This window comes from Typopeltis vanoorti, chromosome 12 (genome assembly GCF_054136105.1).
Source record: "Typopeltis vanoorti isolate ZY-2024b chromosome 12, IOZ_Tvanoo_1.0, whole genome shotgun sequence".
NCBI lineage: Eukaryota > Metazoa > Arthropoda > Arachnida > Uropygi > Thelyphonidae > Typopeltis > Typopeltis vanoorti.
This window is the reverse complement of record NC_143560.1, coordinates 33,770,786-33,788,735: the sequence shown is the minus strand read 5'-3', so window position 1 is coordinate 33,788,735 and position 17,950 is coordinate 33,770,786. Positions and strand designations below refer to the sequence as shown.

At 36.1% G+C, this 17,950-nt stretch overlaps 1 protein-coding gene across 2 annotated transcripts in view; it reads right to left on the bottom strand.

Annotated features, from left to right (window-relative positions):
* Pvf1 (PDGF- and VEGF-related factor 1) overlaps nucleotides 1–17,950 on the bottom strand; it is a 45,457-nt gene that overhangs the window by 9,949 nt on the left and 17,558 nt on the right. For both annotated transcript variants that reach the window (XM_090402212.1, XM_090402213.1), the window contains one exon: nucleotides 5,785–5,942. In XM_090402212.1, coding sequence (XP_090258338.1) covers nucleotides 5,785–5,942 — 158 coding nt within the window. The remainder of the gene's footprint in view (nucleotides 1–5,784; nucleotides 5,943–17,950) is intronic.

The following is a 17,950-nucleotide window of genomic DNA, read 5'->3' as shown; positions in this document are numbered from 1 at the left end:
ACATCCATCCATCCATCTAGGATAGTACCGAGAGTGCAACTTTGCTTAGGACTAACGTATGGTAGAGTCTAAGAAGAAGGAAATAATTCAGATTGAAGAACTTCTGTTGATGTTTAAGTGGAGTTTTAAGGAGAGGAGAAAGAACGAAGAAAGATCCTAGAGTGGATGGAAAAGAGGAATGACTCAGAGAGAAGCGAGCAAGCACCAAGGTATCTCCAACCCTCTGGAACCAAGATAGAATGCAGTGGCATGACATACATGGAAAACTCAAATATCTCAACCATCCATTTTTGCCTCTACTTGAGGTGACAAGGGAAAGCATATTTGACTTTGTCACATTGATGTTTAAACCTCGAACTTGAAAGAAGTCGACTGCTTGGTTGAGAAGTTCCTGCAGACCTTCTCTAGTAGAGGCTATGAATATATGTTCATCAGCAAATGCCATAGTATGAACAGTGGTTGTGTCAACAGAATAGCCAGTATGATTTGGAAGAGAGCGACGAAACTCATCAATGACACAATTGAAGAAAACACAGTCTGTATTTAAGTTGTAAGCCAGCAGTTAGAAATGAAGCAGGTGCAGGAAGATCGTTGGATATAAAATGAGTTAAAACAAGGTTTACCTTATCTCCACTGTTATTCATCTATGTTTAACATTATGAATAAAAGTAACATTAAACCCAATATCAACATTGGAGATGCTAATCTCTGCTTTTTACTTTTTGCAGATTTTTTTATACTCTTAAATAAATTCATTACAAGTTTGCAGGATTCCTTAATGAAGAACCTAGATAATAAGTAAAACATTTATTAGGCACAGTTTTTAATGAAGAAGGCAAATTAAATATAGAAATAGACAACAGAATTAGCAAAGCCAGTATGGTGGAGAGTCAACTGAATAAATTTATATGAGATAAGAGAAAAATTAGTCAGAACACTAAATTTAGCAGTATACAAGGCATTGTTCAAATCAGTTTTTACTTATGGATCTGAGAGCTGGATTAGAAGTAAAACATTTGGTCAAAAACTGGAGACCACAGGTGAGTTCTGAGAAAAATTAGGGGATTAAACAGGTGGCATCAATTCAGTGACAGATTCATATTAAAAATGAAGATATTCAGAACGAATGTGATATTGTTAGCATTCAAGAATGGGTGAACTAATCTCATGAAGTATGTCATTTAACAAGAATGAAGTGGACAGATTAGAAAAGCAAGTGTTCGATGCAAAAACAGCAGAAAAAATACCCCGAGGAAGACCAAGATATAAGTGTATTGCAATTAGAAGTGTCTTAGAAGACTGAAATATATGATATGATAGTATTGGAGTCCTGGCAGATATGACTGTTTCTTTGGAATATTTTCAGTAGGAGTTTAGTAATAACATAAACTTTTTATATAGTACCATCACAGTATCCTGTACATCCCTTGAAGGTACATGTCAGGAATTTGATGATCATTATCATATAGTCTGCGTGGTTAGCCTAGTGGCTATGCGCTTTGCAACCATATGCCTGGGGAAGCAGTGTCCTACGTGCGATTCCCATCGACGACATGAGGAGCTTAAGGATCTTCCTCAGCCATAGCCAAGTTAGCTGGTCTTGGGCGTGGACAACAGGGTTTTTCTCCCAGTTTATCTGGGATTTTTCATCCTGCAAGCAGGCAAGCCATCCCCGTGAACATACACGGATACAGTCAGGAATACTTAAGACAATTCCCCCAGCCATAGGTCTGAATTGTCAGCTATGCCGGTCCTGAGCCCGGATAAAAATAGGGGATTGAGGTGGTGCCTTACCTCCCCATAAAAGGGACTCATGACCGTTGATTCACCATACGAAATGAATGAATGAATCATCATATATTTGTCAGATCACAAGTCTTGTGAAAATAATGAAAATATTGATAATTGTATCTTCAACTCTGAACATTTTCAAACTGACTTGATGTAAACTCATTTTAGAGAGAGCCTGAGTAACCTTAAAGTATACATGGTTTTAATGGAACATGTGCACTAAACATATTTAAATAACTTTCATGACTTACATGCTAACGAAAATTATATAGAATTTTATTCAAAACTCCAATATATTTCATTCAACGTTATGTGGACATTGTCAAGCAGACAAACTGTTAACCACATTCAAAACAAGAATCACAATAATGGATCATAAATCATGTATATTAGCTCGTGTCTCTCATTTGTAGCTGAAGTATATGATTACACTATTATAGTTCAAAGTAAGAAATGTAAGAAGTTATGTAGATTAAAATAATTTATTAATTAAAAAAAGTGAAAATTAATAGTGATCACTTCCAAGACTTGGAGGTTGGTATGCAGTTTGATCAGTTGAGGTTTGGACAGATTCGTAGCATTTCATGGAAAAGATGATCAAATTTGAACTTGTTGAAACAAAAGTTTTGTCTGGTTCCAAATAACTCTGTACCTAGTGTCAATAGTAATATAGTCTTGATGTTCTTCAATTCTAAACAAGGCAGAATGGCCAGTCTGTTCAAAATAGCAATGATTACATGAACTGGGTACATGATAGACTTCTGGTAAGGAGAGAGAGAGAGAGAGAGAGAGAGAGAGAGGGGGGGGGTAATGTATCCTTTGTGGGTGGTAGGATGGCAGTTTCCAACTGGTTTGAAGGAAGTGTATAGTTGAATTTACGGAGAATTCTTGCTATTTGTTTTGAAGTTCCTTTAAGGTACCTCAAAACAAATAGCAAGGTAGGGTACTGAAATTCTTTTCACATTGGATTGTAGTCTGGTATTAGGATGATAATTATCAATAATTTTTTAAATAGTAGTTTTGCTGTATTTTATATGTATTTCTTACATATCAGATTGCTTTTAATTTTCTTTAGTTCATCTAACAAAAGGGAATCGGAAGAGAAGCTCTCTATACAAGACTTGATACATAATGAATGATGGAGGTGGATGAATCAATATATCTACCAGTAAAGTATCTTCTGATAAACTGAACATTCAACATGACCTATGAGATAACTTTTTTTTTTTGTTGCAATCTTTCTTTCTTCTTTTTTTTTTTTAGTGGTAAAGAGCAGAATTGGATTTGGGGATGAATGGAGAGTTTGTTGATTTTGGAAAAAGAGAGCCAGTGGATTAAAAAATTCTCCCATTTGTGATTGATTTTTGTAGATAGGCTAATATTGTCTGAGCAGGTGGTATATATATTGCAGTAATTCTTGCTAGATCAAATTTAATACAGTTTGGAATTTAGGATGCACACAAGGTATCATGTGATTCAGTTATCGTTTCACTCAGTACATTTTTATTGCCAAATTGTTTAAGTTTGATTAAAATTTATCAAATCATTTGTCAGGCTATCACATGGAACTCTTTTACATAAATTAGAGTAAATTAGGCAGATATGAAGCTGGTAATATGGATACATGTGTGAGTGATAGGTGGATACCAAGTAGTATATGGAGGAACAGAATACAGGAGAATGCAGGTAACTAACAGTGTACTGCAAGGTTCTCTGCTTGGACCATTGCTGTTTCATTTGTATGGTAAATAATATTGGAAATGATTTAATCAGGGTGATGTATAGAGTTTGCAGAATGATTTGAATAAGTTGATTGTATGAGCAAAAGATAACAGGTTCCAGTTTAATGTGATGGAGAATGAGTTGAAATTCAGATGGCATATTGCAAAAGTGACCCAAGTAGAATAACTTAGTTAATGAAGAGCACACAAACAAGTAGAGATAAAGAAGTTATCATTCCTTTTCATAAAGCTTTACTACAGCAACATCTGGATTACTGTGTAGGTATAGTCACTATCTCGTTTTTTTGGGGGGGAAAATGAGGAATTGGTGGAGAAGAATCCAGAGTTGAGTGACCAAGATGTTGAGTGGTCTGTAGAATGCTCACTACGAAGATAGATGGAGGATCAATGAATCACAGAAGTTGGTTTATTAGTGGAAAATAGGAGAGGGATATGATAGAAACATTTAATTTGCTAAGAGTTTTATACCTTTTAATAACAGTGCATATGAAATTTTTCAGTAATTGGCTAGAGAGGGCAAACAAGGAGTCATTCCATGGAAATTGAGTAGCTAGCAAGGATGATGACTAGATTTTTCACTTCAAGAGTGAGTAGTGAATAAGTGGAATAGGTTGCCAGAGTGTTTTGAATGCATTGTTGGTGAATGCATTCAAGGAGAAGTATGATGGATATTGTGTGGATACCTGCAGTGAGTCTTTGGACTGTATAGGTTCTCATGCAATAATAATAATTTCAAGTGGTTTTACTTGGATTATTTTGTGCTAAATTAACAAATATATATGTACAAAGTTCATAGCCCAAAATAGTTTTAGGGTCATACATACAAGTTTTTATAGAAGCCCTATCAGTAGATATAGAGTTCTTTGAGCACCATAACTGTGATGGACATCATGATGTCCATCACAGTTATGGTGATGGTAAAGTTATGACAGTTATGGACATCATGATAGTTCTCACGAAAAGAACCAGAATAGTTGAAAATTCAATTTGGTTATAAGAATTGATAATCCTCACATCAGTCTGGTGGAGTGAATACAGTTGAGTAGATATTTTCGTTGTTAAATTAGTCCTTGGTTCAAGGCTCCTTTAAATCCCCCCCCTTCATTATAATTAGATCCTTTTAATGACATAGTGTATATATAGTACACATCAGTGGTGGCTCGTACATAAAAGCACTGCGACACTGCAGCACCACCAAGGAAAAAATGAAAAAATTCCATTTTGTTTTTGTTTATAAATAATAACAATGCTTACGACATTATAGAAATGCAATACAACATGTTAAAAGTTACAGCTTATGTTTTTACATTGATTGAATAGTTAATAATTGAAATTGTTCGATTAGCACTTTAGATTACGAAACAAATGCACTGCGATCTAACGCATTGTCGGAATTATCACATTCGGCCACTTGCAGCTAGACTCGCCGATATTTGTTTGCGCTTCTCATTGCACATTACAAGTGATTCCGACACTGTTCGTTTGGGCAGTGTATCGTATGCTTGTGCATGTTATTCTGTGAGATACGAAACTTTTATTATTGGTGTGTGTTCATGGTGAGGGCGAACTATTTTTTGTAAATCTTATTTTATTTTGTTAAAATAACATATAATTATTTATTTATTATAGATACAAGGCGGACTGTTGAAAATATGAAAAGAATTATATTTTTTCAAGTGTCGTTATACGAAACAAATGCACTGTGATCTAACGCAGTGTGAGAATTATTGCGCCTATTGCAGCTAGACTCGCCAATATTGATTTACGCTTGTCATTGCACATTACAAGTGATTCAGACACTACTCGTTTGGGCAGTGTCACTTACAGATAAATTGTATGCATGCGCACGTTATTTCTGTGAGATATGAAACTTTTATTATTGGTGTTTGTTCATGGTGAGGGTGAAATATTTTTAATAAAGCAATTTTTTAATATGTAAATTTATTTATTAATAAATTGGTTACTGATTAGGAAAAAATTATTTTTTTAAAAATTTTTTATTTTGTATATGCAGCACCCCACACCCCTTTAAAATTTTCACTGGCTGCCACTGGTACACATGTTAAAAACAGGTAAGGGTCTCTATGTTCAGTTGTTGGGGCATACAATCAAAAAATGCACTATTATGAAATAGTGCATTTTTTGATTGTATGCTATCATTTCCTTTGTTTTAAATTATGTTTCAAATTCATAAATTGTTAAAGCATTACATGTGGCAATTAATGTTAGCAGTAAATTATGATGCATTTACTTGCATTGCTCCTTGCTAAAAGTTGCCCCAGTTGAGCATTCTTGATGGGTGTGGGGTAGACAGACACACTCACAGTGATCCAAGTCCCAAGTCTTGCCTCCACTGCACCTGTCAATGTTCGTCGTGCAAACACACATGCACTTATTCGGATCATAATACTAGATTGTAAAGAATTAAAAAAAAAAATATATATATATATATATATATAAATTAATACTTTTAATATATATATATATATATATATATATATTAAAATGATATTCTGAAGACTTGGATGAAATGTATTGTAAATAAATAGAAACACTAATCATTTTTAAAATTCAGTTCAAGTGACAGATCTTAAAAAAAATATTGTTTTTGTTTTTATAGACCTGTTAGGTGCCCATTTTGGTGCTTGTCTAGTATAGTAAAGGTCAAACATGATTTCTTAGGAATTTTATCCTTCGTGGTTTTAAATAGCACAGTATATTTTCAAAAAAAATTAAAAAAAAAAAGATTTTAGGATTGTATTGATTTTTTATATTTTAGGTTTCAGACCATTATTCTACCTTCCTCTATTACCATATGTCACTGATATTTATTAATTCTTTTTTAATCTAAATTTTCAGTCATTCATATGTGTAGAAAAGCATTAAATTACTCAAATTGGATTAGTTAGAATTAAAATCAAAGCGACTAAGGTTCTGTGGCCAGTTCATTGTGAAACCAGCTAACTCCCTTTCAATTAAACACTTTTATAAATATTTCTTGCTTCCTAATTCGGATCCAAGGAAAAGGTCTTTCAAACTGAAAGGAAAATGTTCTGACATCCTTGTTACTATGCTACAGAGATGCTTTACTTATTGGACTACATCTTTCTCCAGTCCTTATTAGTCAAACTTTATCGAAATGGGTAATGTATATAGCATTTCTGATGTGTAGAACGTTTTCATGCCACTGCATACTTCCACAAGCAAAACAAAATGCTCTCACACCAGGCAATGATAAAGCAGAAATAGAATGTAAGAAAGTGGTTGGTGTGAGGCCATGACAAAAGGGGAGGGAGCATCAGTTAACTGGATTGTCCTCTTCATAGCAGAAAGAATTGTAGAGGCCTTTGGTGCACGACACCAAATAAGAGAATATTCTGAGATTGGACAGTATTGAAATTTGTATAATGTTCTGCAATTGTGCAGTAATGTATTGAGCAAAAAGGACACTTCAAATAAAGCAGGTTTCAGACTTCCTTTGACTGCCTACCATGCCTACTGTAGTATCTCAAGTCATAACAATTTACTTGCCTTCTCATCTTATCACAGTCACCACCCCCTTGTGGTGCCACACATATCCTTTCTTAATCAAAGTTCTGATATGATTTGTCACTACTCAAATCAAACATACATGATCACGCACCTGGAGGTGAGAGTCACCCCATTTATAGAGATTCTCAAATGCTGTTACTAGATCCAGTATTATTGCACATTGTATCCCTTCCCTCATGTGTTGCCTAAGTAATTATTCCAGTAACTAGAAATCCTCTTTCCCTCATCTTGCATACTTTCTCCTCCCACTTACTTTTATCCCTGTAGTTAAAAATCAGTCATAATGATAGCTCACCTTGTATCTATTTTTATTTCTGCTTGTAAGGTTTATTTCTGTATGTAGTTTAGTTCTCTTCATATGACCCAGGACTGTATGAGCAACAGGCCACATATTTTATCCTATTAACATCTGTCTCACACAACAGCTTTATACCCATTGCTATTGTTAGTCATACTACCATCACAATTTGAGATTCCTATTCTCTGTGTCCTTTGAATACCTTGTGACCATCATATTCTATTCCTGTAAGAATATCTCATCTCACTGATGGCAGTCACGTTTATCCCCTTTCTACTTACCAATACTCTTCACTTTTATTCCTGATACACCAAGAATTAGTGAACATGCATGATGGCTATCCTCAGACCTACAGTTACTCTAGTACATCTTAAAATCTGACCAGTGAAATAAGCAGCCTGAGTTGATTCCCCCAACTAAATTCCCTATTTGGTTGGCTGAGTGGTTAGCATATCCTCTCTCCAGTCCAAAGGCTGCGGGTTCGAATCTCACCATGGGCATGGATGTTTGTTTGTGAAAATACTAGTGGTGGTGGTCGGCAGTAGATGGCATTGGTGTAGATGATGAAGGTAGTTGTGGCTGGTGGAATGGTGGAGCTAAATATTTATAGCGACATCTGTGTAGAAGGCGAGTCTTGGACCAGAGGATGTTGTGGCTTGTCTCTATCCTGTGCTGAGCCAATCCAAGACTCACCTTCTACACAGATGTCGCTATAAATTTGAATGCCTATTCAAAGAGAGTGCTGAGGCCTTACTTCAACGCCCTAACTTGAATCGAAATGACTGTATATCCTTATCAAAAATATGGGAAAGTTTAATCAGGATAACACATTAATTAATCTTTTTTTTAATTGAGACTTTTAATTCCTACATTAGTCTAATGTTATTTATAAATTAAGATTGAAATTGTGAATTAATACCTATAATGTAATCATCACTCTGAATTTTTTTCCTTTCTTTAATGCTTAGCAGTGTAACATCAGGTGGCTCGTTCTACTTTTGAATGATCAATTGTTGGTATTCCACTTTGTTAAAAATGGTTCCTATGTAGCCACTGAAGATAGTCTGTTAGTTTCAGACTGAAATATTTCGCAAATATTAAAATATTCTTGTGTTAACGTGTCTATAATCCCTAATTATAATGTCACAAGTGTCTCTCAAGAGTAAAACTCTCCTCCTTCGTTTTCGAGAATTAAGAAATGGGCTGCCAAGTTTAAATGGGGCCGTACCAGCCTTGAAGATGATCCACGTGAAGGATGTCCAAAAAGTGTAACAACACCAGAAATCATTGATCAAGTGCACGATATGGTATTGGATGACCAGCGAGTCAAATTGCGTAAAATTGCTGAGACTACAGGCATTTCAAAAGAATGTATAGGATATGTTTTTAATGAAGAATTGCAAATGAAAAAGCTTTGCGAAAGATAGGTGCCGCGCTTGCTCACAGCAGATCAAAAACGCACTCGCATGAAAATCTGAACAGTGCTTGCAGCATTTTAACAAGATTTTGATTTTGTAATTTTGGGATAAACTGATTTTGTGCATCAATTTATTACTATAGATGAGACTTGGATTCACCATTACACACTAGAATCCAAATAGCAGTCAAAACAGTGGACAAAAGCCTGTTGTTCAGTGCCAAAAAAAGACAAAAGTTGGTTCCATCAGCAGGAAAGATGTTTTGTGATACTAAAGGCATTTTGTTTATTGATTATCTTTAAAAGTGTAAAACAATAACCAGGAAATATTCCGATCTTTTAATCAGACTAGACGAAAAAATTCGTGAGAAAAGACCCGGTTTGCAGAAGAAAAAAATTATCTTTCATCAGGACAAGGCACCTGCTCACAAAGGTGCTTTTTGGCAATGGGAAAATTAAGGATCTGCCAGTAGCGCACTCAGTATTTAATCTTGGAGGGGGCCCGAGCACTCAAGATTTAATCTTGGGGTGGCCGAGTTGAGTAGACGATTTGAGAATGCACACTACATTGCATACGACTTATGACTGGGCATCTGCAGTCATCGCCAATACATGATACCCGTGATCTGTGGCTCGGCTCGGGCAAACGAAGTAGCGCTTGGTCCACAAGAGCTACTTCGTTCGCCTTGTGTTCACAGTGGCTGGGATTCCCACCTTATGTGGCCGTTAATTCATAAGTAGTATAGAAATAGAAGACACAACATAAATTAAAAAATGAATTTTGAAGGAAAAGATTTTTGGAAAATTTCCTAGTGTTTTTTTCCTTTGGGAGGGGGGAAGGGCCTCTTGTCCCCCCCTCCCTGGGTGCGCTACTGATCTGCACTATGAATTGTTGGAACATCCACCCTATTCCCCAGATTTTGCTCCCTCTAACTTCTATGTCTTTCCTGAACTAAAACTTCTTCGCTGGTCAGCGTTTTTCTTCGAATCAAGAGGTGATTACAGCTGTAGAGGGAGTATTTTGCACATCTTACAGGTAATGGCGCTGGAGCATCGCTGGAATGTGTTAGTCTTAAGGGAGATTATGTTGAAAAATAAAAATAATTTTGAAATTATAAATTCATTTTTTCATTGTTAGGTCGAGAACTTTTCAGACCATCTGGCACTTTCTATGCAGTAGTCAATCCTCTTCAACTAATGTTTGAAAATTTTAGTTTAAGAAAAAAAAACAACTCTGATTTAAATTTCACTGGATATTATTTGCATTAAAAAAAAATCGGCTAACGCCTTTTTGTTCCCGTATAAGGAGTGGGCGTGGCCGTTTTTTAGCCCTATCTAACTTTTGGAGACTGAGCGGACAGTTCAATCTCCACTGGTAGCCAATCAGAAAAAGTTGGCCGAAGGCTTTCATTAATTAATCGGCATGCAGTGAGAAGGCGGCTAGTAAGTGCCGCCATCTGGTGTTCCCTAATATTCTTAATGTATGAAAATAGTGTAGGTTCGTCGGCCGATTTTCTTGAATTTGCAGGACGAAAAACCCGCTAGCCCATGCCAGAGATCGACTAACTCTGGAACCTGTCGAGAAAAGGCTTTAAAAAGTTCCTCTAGTCGGCGACTAGATTCGAACGCCTTTCGTCGTGCGGTCAAGCGCTGTAAAGTGCAAACGCCACTTCTACTGAGCTACACGTGTAAATTCTTATACTTGGCTGAAGTAAAATCCAGTCTATAAAATAACATTTTGCAATTAAGTCATCGTAGCAAGTTCATAGCAGGAAAGTACATCTATTTTCAATATTTTCGTGTATGAAGAGAGATTAAGGTATCACTGTTTGCTGATTGATGGGGTGTCTTGGATGGTCCAGTTAGGATTCAGTTGGCTAGTGGACTTGCAAGAGTCAAGGGTGTTACAGTAAGTCTCCTCAGTCCCTCTGGTCAGGGGACGGGGCCAAGGCTTGCTCTCCCCTGATAGCAAGCTTAATGCTTGTAGTGTCTGGGGATAACCATGGCATTCCACTCCTGAGTGCAGTCATTGCTTGCTGGTGAGTGTGGGCATCCATTTGTGTCTCTGTGGTGAGTGGGGAGCACTGGCACAGAATCCGACTCATGCAAATGAATATTACTTCATCCTCTTGTTTATCAGGGGCACTCAACAAGCCCCAATTAGGTACAAAACCTATGGAATCCTCAGCAGAAAAGCAAAGGAAAAAAAACGAAATGTGTCATTGTTCCAATTCATACAATCAACAGGTGAATGTCCAATTGGAAAAAATGTTCACTCTTTTTCATCCAGAAGGATTGGCAAGATCGAAAAATGTAAAGAAACTGCATTCATAATCCTTATTGAAGCAGCTACATAGCACAATCAGAAAAATTTCTCTATGCAACATCTTTCAGGGAGTACTGATCATAGTTACTACCCCACAAAACTAAACTTTTCTAGAGGCATAATACTCGAGTGGACCTCGATGTTCTTGATGAAGAGATATGTTCGGAACTCAGGGACCAAGGAGAAACAGCCATAAGAAGAATAGTGATGTGTAGGATGGGCATCTGTTTCTCACTAGAAACATCATCCTTACCTTTAACAAACTGACTATCAGCATCTGTCAAAGCAGGATATCTCAATTATCTTGTATGGCTTCATATCGAAATCATGAATGATGCTTTAAATGACAGAAATGTGGTCATTCTCAAACTATCTGTCATGGCTCTGCACTCCATGTCCGATGTGCCAGTAAAGAACATGAAAATAAAGACAGAGAAAAACACCAAACTGCTCAGTGAGGAGACCACCCGATTAGCAACAACCGCTAATCCCCTAATGCCATGGAAGCGACTGTAAAGAAAGTCTAACTCGGGAGATTGACAAGGATGTCAGTCCCACCTCACAACCACATCATCCCTGAAAGATGTGATTTTCTCGTTATCTTCTATGAGCAAATGAAAGAAACGGATGCTCTGCAAATATGCCAAAATGGGTCCCACAACATGAAAATCCTCTTATTAAAAAATATTGGGACATGCACTACAAGACGATTAAATATATGCCTTCAAACCCTTTATTAGCTGGCCCATCAACAGACTACGTTGTTGATACCTCTCAGGATGATAATTAGTATAGTAAGTGCCCTAGAGAGAGAATAGAATTTGACAATGTCTTGGATATTTTTCCAGAAGAAAGGATGGATACTGGCTGTCTACAATTCTCAAAAAAAAAAAAAAAAGACTAAAACAAAACCACTCATCATAGGAAACCAGATGATACCACCAAAAAAGAAATGGAAACATTTCTATAATGAAATTACGAGTATTGAGGATTCTGACAAAACAAACAAGAAGGTCCTCTTGCAGAAGTATAAACCATTTTTAACTATTTTTATATATTACAGTATATATGTTGTCCAGCTATTTAATGTTCAGCTTCCCTACAATCACTGTTCTGTTAACGTTTTAAACAGTTGTATCATAGATTGGTTTAAGAATTTTTTCAGCGAAAAAAAAAATCAGCCATTATAGTCAATCCTTTTTTTTTCACTCCGAAAGTATTATAGAGTAGATACTTATTCTTGGAATGTCGTTCAAAGTATTTGTACATCATTAATTTGACATAGCTGATACTTGTGATCGGTATTATACACCAAATACTGGGTGGCCCATAAGTCACGAAGGAATTTCAACATTTAATAACTTTTTTATTGATTATTTTTATTCTTTTTTTTGTCGTAATGAAACATAGAACCTGGAGGTTTATTTTTTATTATGAATAACCACATAAATGCTTTTCATTTTCGGCTTCACAAAGATGGCACCTTTCCATGAAAGCTGCTAATATTTCTGACTACCTGACGCTTGCTTTACATACACCTTTTCCTTCAAGTAATCACATAGGAAGAAGTCAGATCTGGAAAATGTAATGGCCAATTAATTGCAGATCTTTGCGAAAAAATAAAATTGTACGATTCTGGTTCGTCTGATTGTGAACTTTTCCATGATTAATTTCCAAAATATTCCTTAGAATATCTGAAAAAATAAAATAAAAAAAATAATCAAAAATTCATTTAAAACCCTTTTATGACTATGGGCCACCCTGTATTTCAATTATTGAGAAATATTTAGTGTATGCAGTAGACACTAGCATCTCTGTCAGAAAGAACCACAGCATAAACTTGCAATACGAATAAAAGTTTCTTCGCCTGTTATGAAAGATCGGAAAAAAAAATCAGCTAACGCCTTTTTATTCCCGTATAGGGAGTAGGTGAGGCCATTTAGCTCTAACTTTTGGAGACTAAGTGGACAGTTCAATCTCCACTGGTACCCAATCAGAGAGAGCTGGCCCAGGGCTATCACTGATTAAGCGGCACACAGTGAAGAGAGACGGCTCAACATGTGCCGCCATCTCATGGTCCGTAACCTAACAATATATTTAATGTCTGAAAAATAATGTCGGTTCTATGGTCGATTATCTTGAGTTTACGGGAAGAAAAACCCGAGTTTCCAGCAGAAAAAACCTGCTTCCCTGTGCCAGAGATTTACTAACTTGGGAACTGGTCAAAAAATGGCTTAGAAAAACTTCCTCTAGTCGTCGACTAGATTCGAAAGCAAGTCTTCCTTCGTGCGGTCAAGCGCCATGGTGTGCAAACGCCACATCCACTGAACTAGAAAGATACTTTTAAATAATGGCTATTAAAATAAGCTGACACCTTTTATTCCCTAATAGGGAGTAGGCAAGCCCTTTAAACTCTATATAGCTTGTGGAGACTGAGTGGGCAGTTTAATCTCCACCGGCAGCCAATCAGAGATAGCTGACACATGTCTATCACTAATTATAGCAGCCACTGATGAAGAGGCTGGCAAACAAGTGCTGCCATCTCTTGGTACCCAACTTTAACAGGATATGTACTGTCAAATAATATGGGTTCTATGGTCGATTTTCTTGAGTTTACAGGATGAAAAACCCGAGTTTCTGGGAGAAAAAACCCGCCTGCTGATCGACTAACTCGGGAACCTGTCGAAGAAAGGCTTAGAAAAAGTTCTCCCAGTTAGCAACTAGACGAACTTAGAAGTCTATCTTCGTGCAGCAAAAGCGCAGAGGATGCAAGCGGCACTGCTACTGAGCTACACAGGCCTTTTCCACATAAAAGTCAAAAGTTAAAAACCTCAAAAAAATCCCAACGAAAAAAAATCACTAATGCATTCACTTCAACTGGGATCTCAAAATAAACGATGTAAATCATCACCTGCATTCATTTAAACCTGATTTTTTACCTTTGGACCTCACTAGTGTCCTACAAGTACTATTCACTTTAATTGCTAACTACTTTCTGCATGATCATCGAATTTCCTCGCTTATGCTCAAGATTTTCTCGCCTTTGTTGCTTTTAAAAGCCGCTCGCTTATTTTTGATAACCATGATTCATTAAAAATTGATCTCAGATCAGTCTGAATACTCATTGAAAATGATTTTCCCTGGAATCATTTGCTGTTAATAATCTAACAAAATTTTCACCTACCACTCCAAATAGCAGATGATCCTTATTTCTCAACCCAGTGCAGCTTTTCTTAATACGCTCTGTCCCAATATGTTGTTGATCTCTAATGTTAAATATCCTCTTGGAAACTCCGACCATAAAATTGTCCACGTTTCGTTTTCTAGATGGACCTCCCAGCCAATCTCAGTCTCGTGCTCTTTTTACACTAGAGCTGCCTTTTAGTTGAACATCGGGATCTTTCCATAGTCTGGTCTGATTGTTTTTGCTCTATTGATTCAACACCTGCTCCAACCAAATAAATGAAATAATGCTTGGTGGAATGAAATTCTTCATTCCTCACTCCACAACATTATCCGAGCTCGGTTTTCCAGTGATAGAACCAAAGCGCTCTAAGATGGCTCTCAGCTTACCTCAAAAATTCAAAATCCCAACAAAGGACCATACGATTTTACATGCTCCTTTGGTACAAATAGCCCTTAACCACAGCTGACCACAGGCCTTATTCGAGAAAAAAATAATATTCCTCAATCTATATGCTAATAAGTCCTGTGGTTTCATTCCATCAGTATACCTTTATTTGCTCCAGAATTAACCCCCATTATGTATCCCATCTAAAAGTTGGGATACCTAACAGCGTGTCCTTCCTGTCCCTAAAAATAGAGATAACTCTGCCATCAGACTACCATTCCATCCATTGCTTTCACCTCTATATTCTCGAAAATGATGGAGAATTTTAACATCCAATTCCTTCACTACAGGGCGGCATACCAATATGTTATTGATCACCAATATCTATTCCGCCAATCTCCATAGTAGACATCGTAGCTAACCTTGCCCTTGTTAGGATACAAGTCATGAAAAAGTTTGGAGATCGATATTGCCAAGGTATTTCACCGAGTCTAGAATAGAGGCCTCCTTACGAAGCTACCATGTTATGATCTCAGTCCTACTCTTTGTGATTGGGTCACTAGTTTCCTCTCTGGTTGTTCAGTGTGTATTGCATGTTGAGTGTTTTTTTTTAAATTTTTTTTATCATAAGTCTCCTTCGATGCCGTGACAAATCAGGGCTGTGTGCTTCGACCCACAGCCATCCTTTAATAAATTAATTACCTTTTCATTAACCCAGAATCCTATGACAGATTTGCTGATGACTATACTTTCTATTTCTCTTCATTCATTAAACGTATTGTACACAAATGATTCGAGTTTCTAGTGCTTCCATAATCAATCTCTTTAACACCGATTTGCTCATTCTGAAGTTGGGTGAGGGAAAAAAATCTAGTGAATACTATCACCATACAATCTTATTTCCCAAAAAGAAAGTTCTGTTCTTTATCCATGTCCCCATACTTTTGAGAATATTCAAATCTTGAGTATAGATCATCTGTATATTTTTTTATGACTTCCTCTGCTTCCAAAGACCTCGATATCTTGTTTCGTTGAAAACAGTATACTTCATGCCCGTACAACTGATATCACTATAGAAATTCCGAATCTGTCGACTGTAGAATGTTATCCTGATATTTGGGATGGTACAACAAAAGCTTTTCAAAGAATAAATGTGTAATGCTTTCCAGAAAAGAGTGGTCTGCTTAATAGATAACCTTACCCTCACAAACTCCTAATTGCTTTCTCAAACACTGCGTTGTTGTTAAAAATATGGAAATAATGTTACCGGTAACACGCATGCGCACGCCATTAACATCTACGTTTATGGTTGTATGGACGTGTAATTGACAATATGCGAAAGATTTTCGGTAAAAGACTTATCTAAAAAAAATATCTTTATTGAATTGACGTAAATTTAACGTCGTTATTTTCATATCTTTTTAGCATTTTTTGTTTTACTTTTTAGTGAAAAAAAATGCTCGATCAAGGAAAATCTGCTGCACATAAAAGCAGCGTTAAAAGACCCTTGAAATTTTTTTAAAAATCATTATCTCGTGAAAAAGAAATAATCGCAAAAATTTTTCGAACTGCATATAAAATAGCAAAAGAAAACCAATCATTCCATAATTTTGAAAGTGAAATTGATCTGCAAGAACTGAACGGAATTGAAATGAGTCCTATTCTTCATTCAATAAATGCATGTATTAATATTGTGAATCATGTAAGTGAAGATATGAGAAAAAAATGTGTTTAAAGAAATCGTTGAATCCAAAAATATAATGTCATTGATACTTGATGAATCAACAACAATAAGCAATAAAACCACTCTCATAGTGTATATTCGATGCTGTATCGACGGTGTTGGAATTAATTCACCGATAAATTTATTTTTGAACTTGATCGAACTTGAAAACGTAACAGCAAAAAGTGTATTTGATTCCTTACTCCAATGTCTTAACTATTATGGGAATGACAGAAGATTATTTAAAAAATATTTAGTTTCTCTAGCATGCGATGGCGCTGCTGTAATGTTTTAGGGTGTAAAATTGGACTGAAAAAATTACCGTCAGAAAAATTTTCTTCTATTATAGTTTGGCATTGTGCTAATCACTGACTAGAATTATCAGTAAGTGATGCTGTAAAGGAAATTTCAAGAATCGATAGATTCAAATCATTTATTGATAAACTTTATGTCCTATACTATGCGTTCCCAAAAAACAGTTACGGTTTTTGGAAACGTAACTGTTTTTTAAATCACTAGAGTTTGAGCTGCTAAAAATTGGAAGAATTTTAAGTACTCGGTGGGTGTCATCTAGTTTCTGTTCAGTTTTGGCTGTGTGGAATAATTTTGAATCTCTAGTGCATCATTTTGAAGATGCGATGCATGATCCTAGGAGAGATAAAAATGATAAATGTACTTATGATGGCTTAAGAAGAAAAATAACATCTACAGACTTTTTATTGGATCTAGGATTGATGTGTGACGCTCTCCAAGAATTGTCTGAATTAAGTTTGGACCTGCAAGACATGAACCTTTAAATGCACTTGTACAAGTTTTTGAAGAAAGAAAACAGAATTTTGGACCCTATTATAGATGTGCTGCAGCTGCTGTACGCGATCTGCGCTTTCGTGGAGTTTTACTTCACGATAAAGCTCCAAAACATAATCCTCCTATTGACCTAAAAACATTTTACCAAATTGAAAGAGTCAATTGAAAAAAGGTTGCTTGATAGCAAAGATGTTGAGCTAGACTTTGGGCTCGCGTGCTTGACCAAACACATTCTCGATAAGACATACCCAGAAAAACTGTTGCGTTTGGTACATGCTCTGAATACCATTCCCATTTCAGCAAGTGAATGTGAACGCGGATTTTCGCAGATGAATTTAATTAGCACCCCAACAACAGCTTCGTTGAAGACTAAAGCAGTTTCGGCACTTTTATTCATCAAACTCGTTGGGCCACCTTTAAGACTTTTCGATCCTTCAAAGTATGTTGATCTGTGGTTACTTAGAGGACGACAATCGGCCTTAGATACTAAGAGCAAAGAAAGGAGTCGAGACGATTTGTTCCATGAGAATTGGACAAAACTTTGGAAAACACTATGAACTTCTCTTAAATTATATAATGTTTTTACAAATTTACTTTTATATTTGGTCTTTGGTTGTATATTTTAATTTGTTTAATTTTACATTTGATCATGTCTAAAATAAAAAAATACTGAAGATAAATTATATTTAATTCATTTATGCGACTTCGTGACAGCAACAGCTG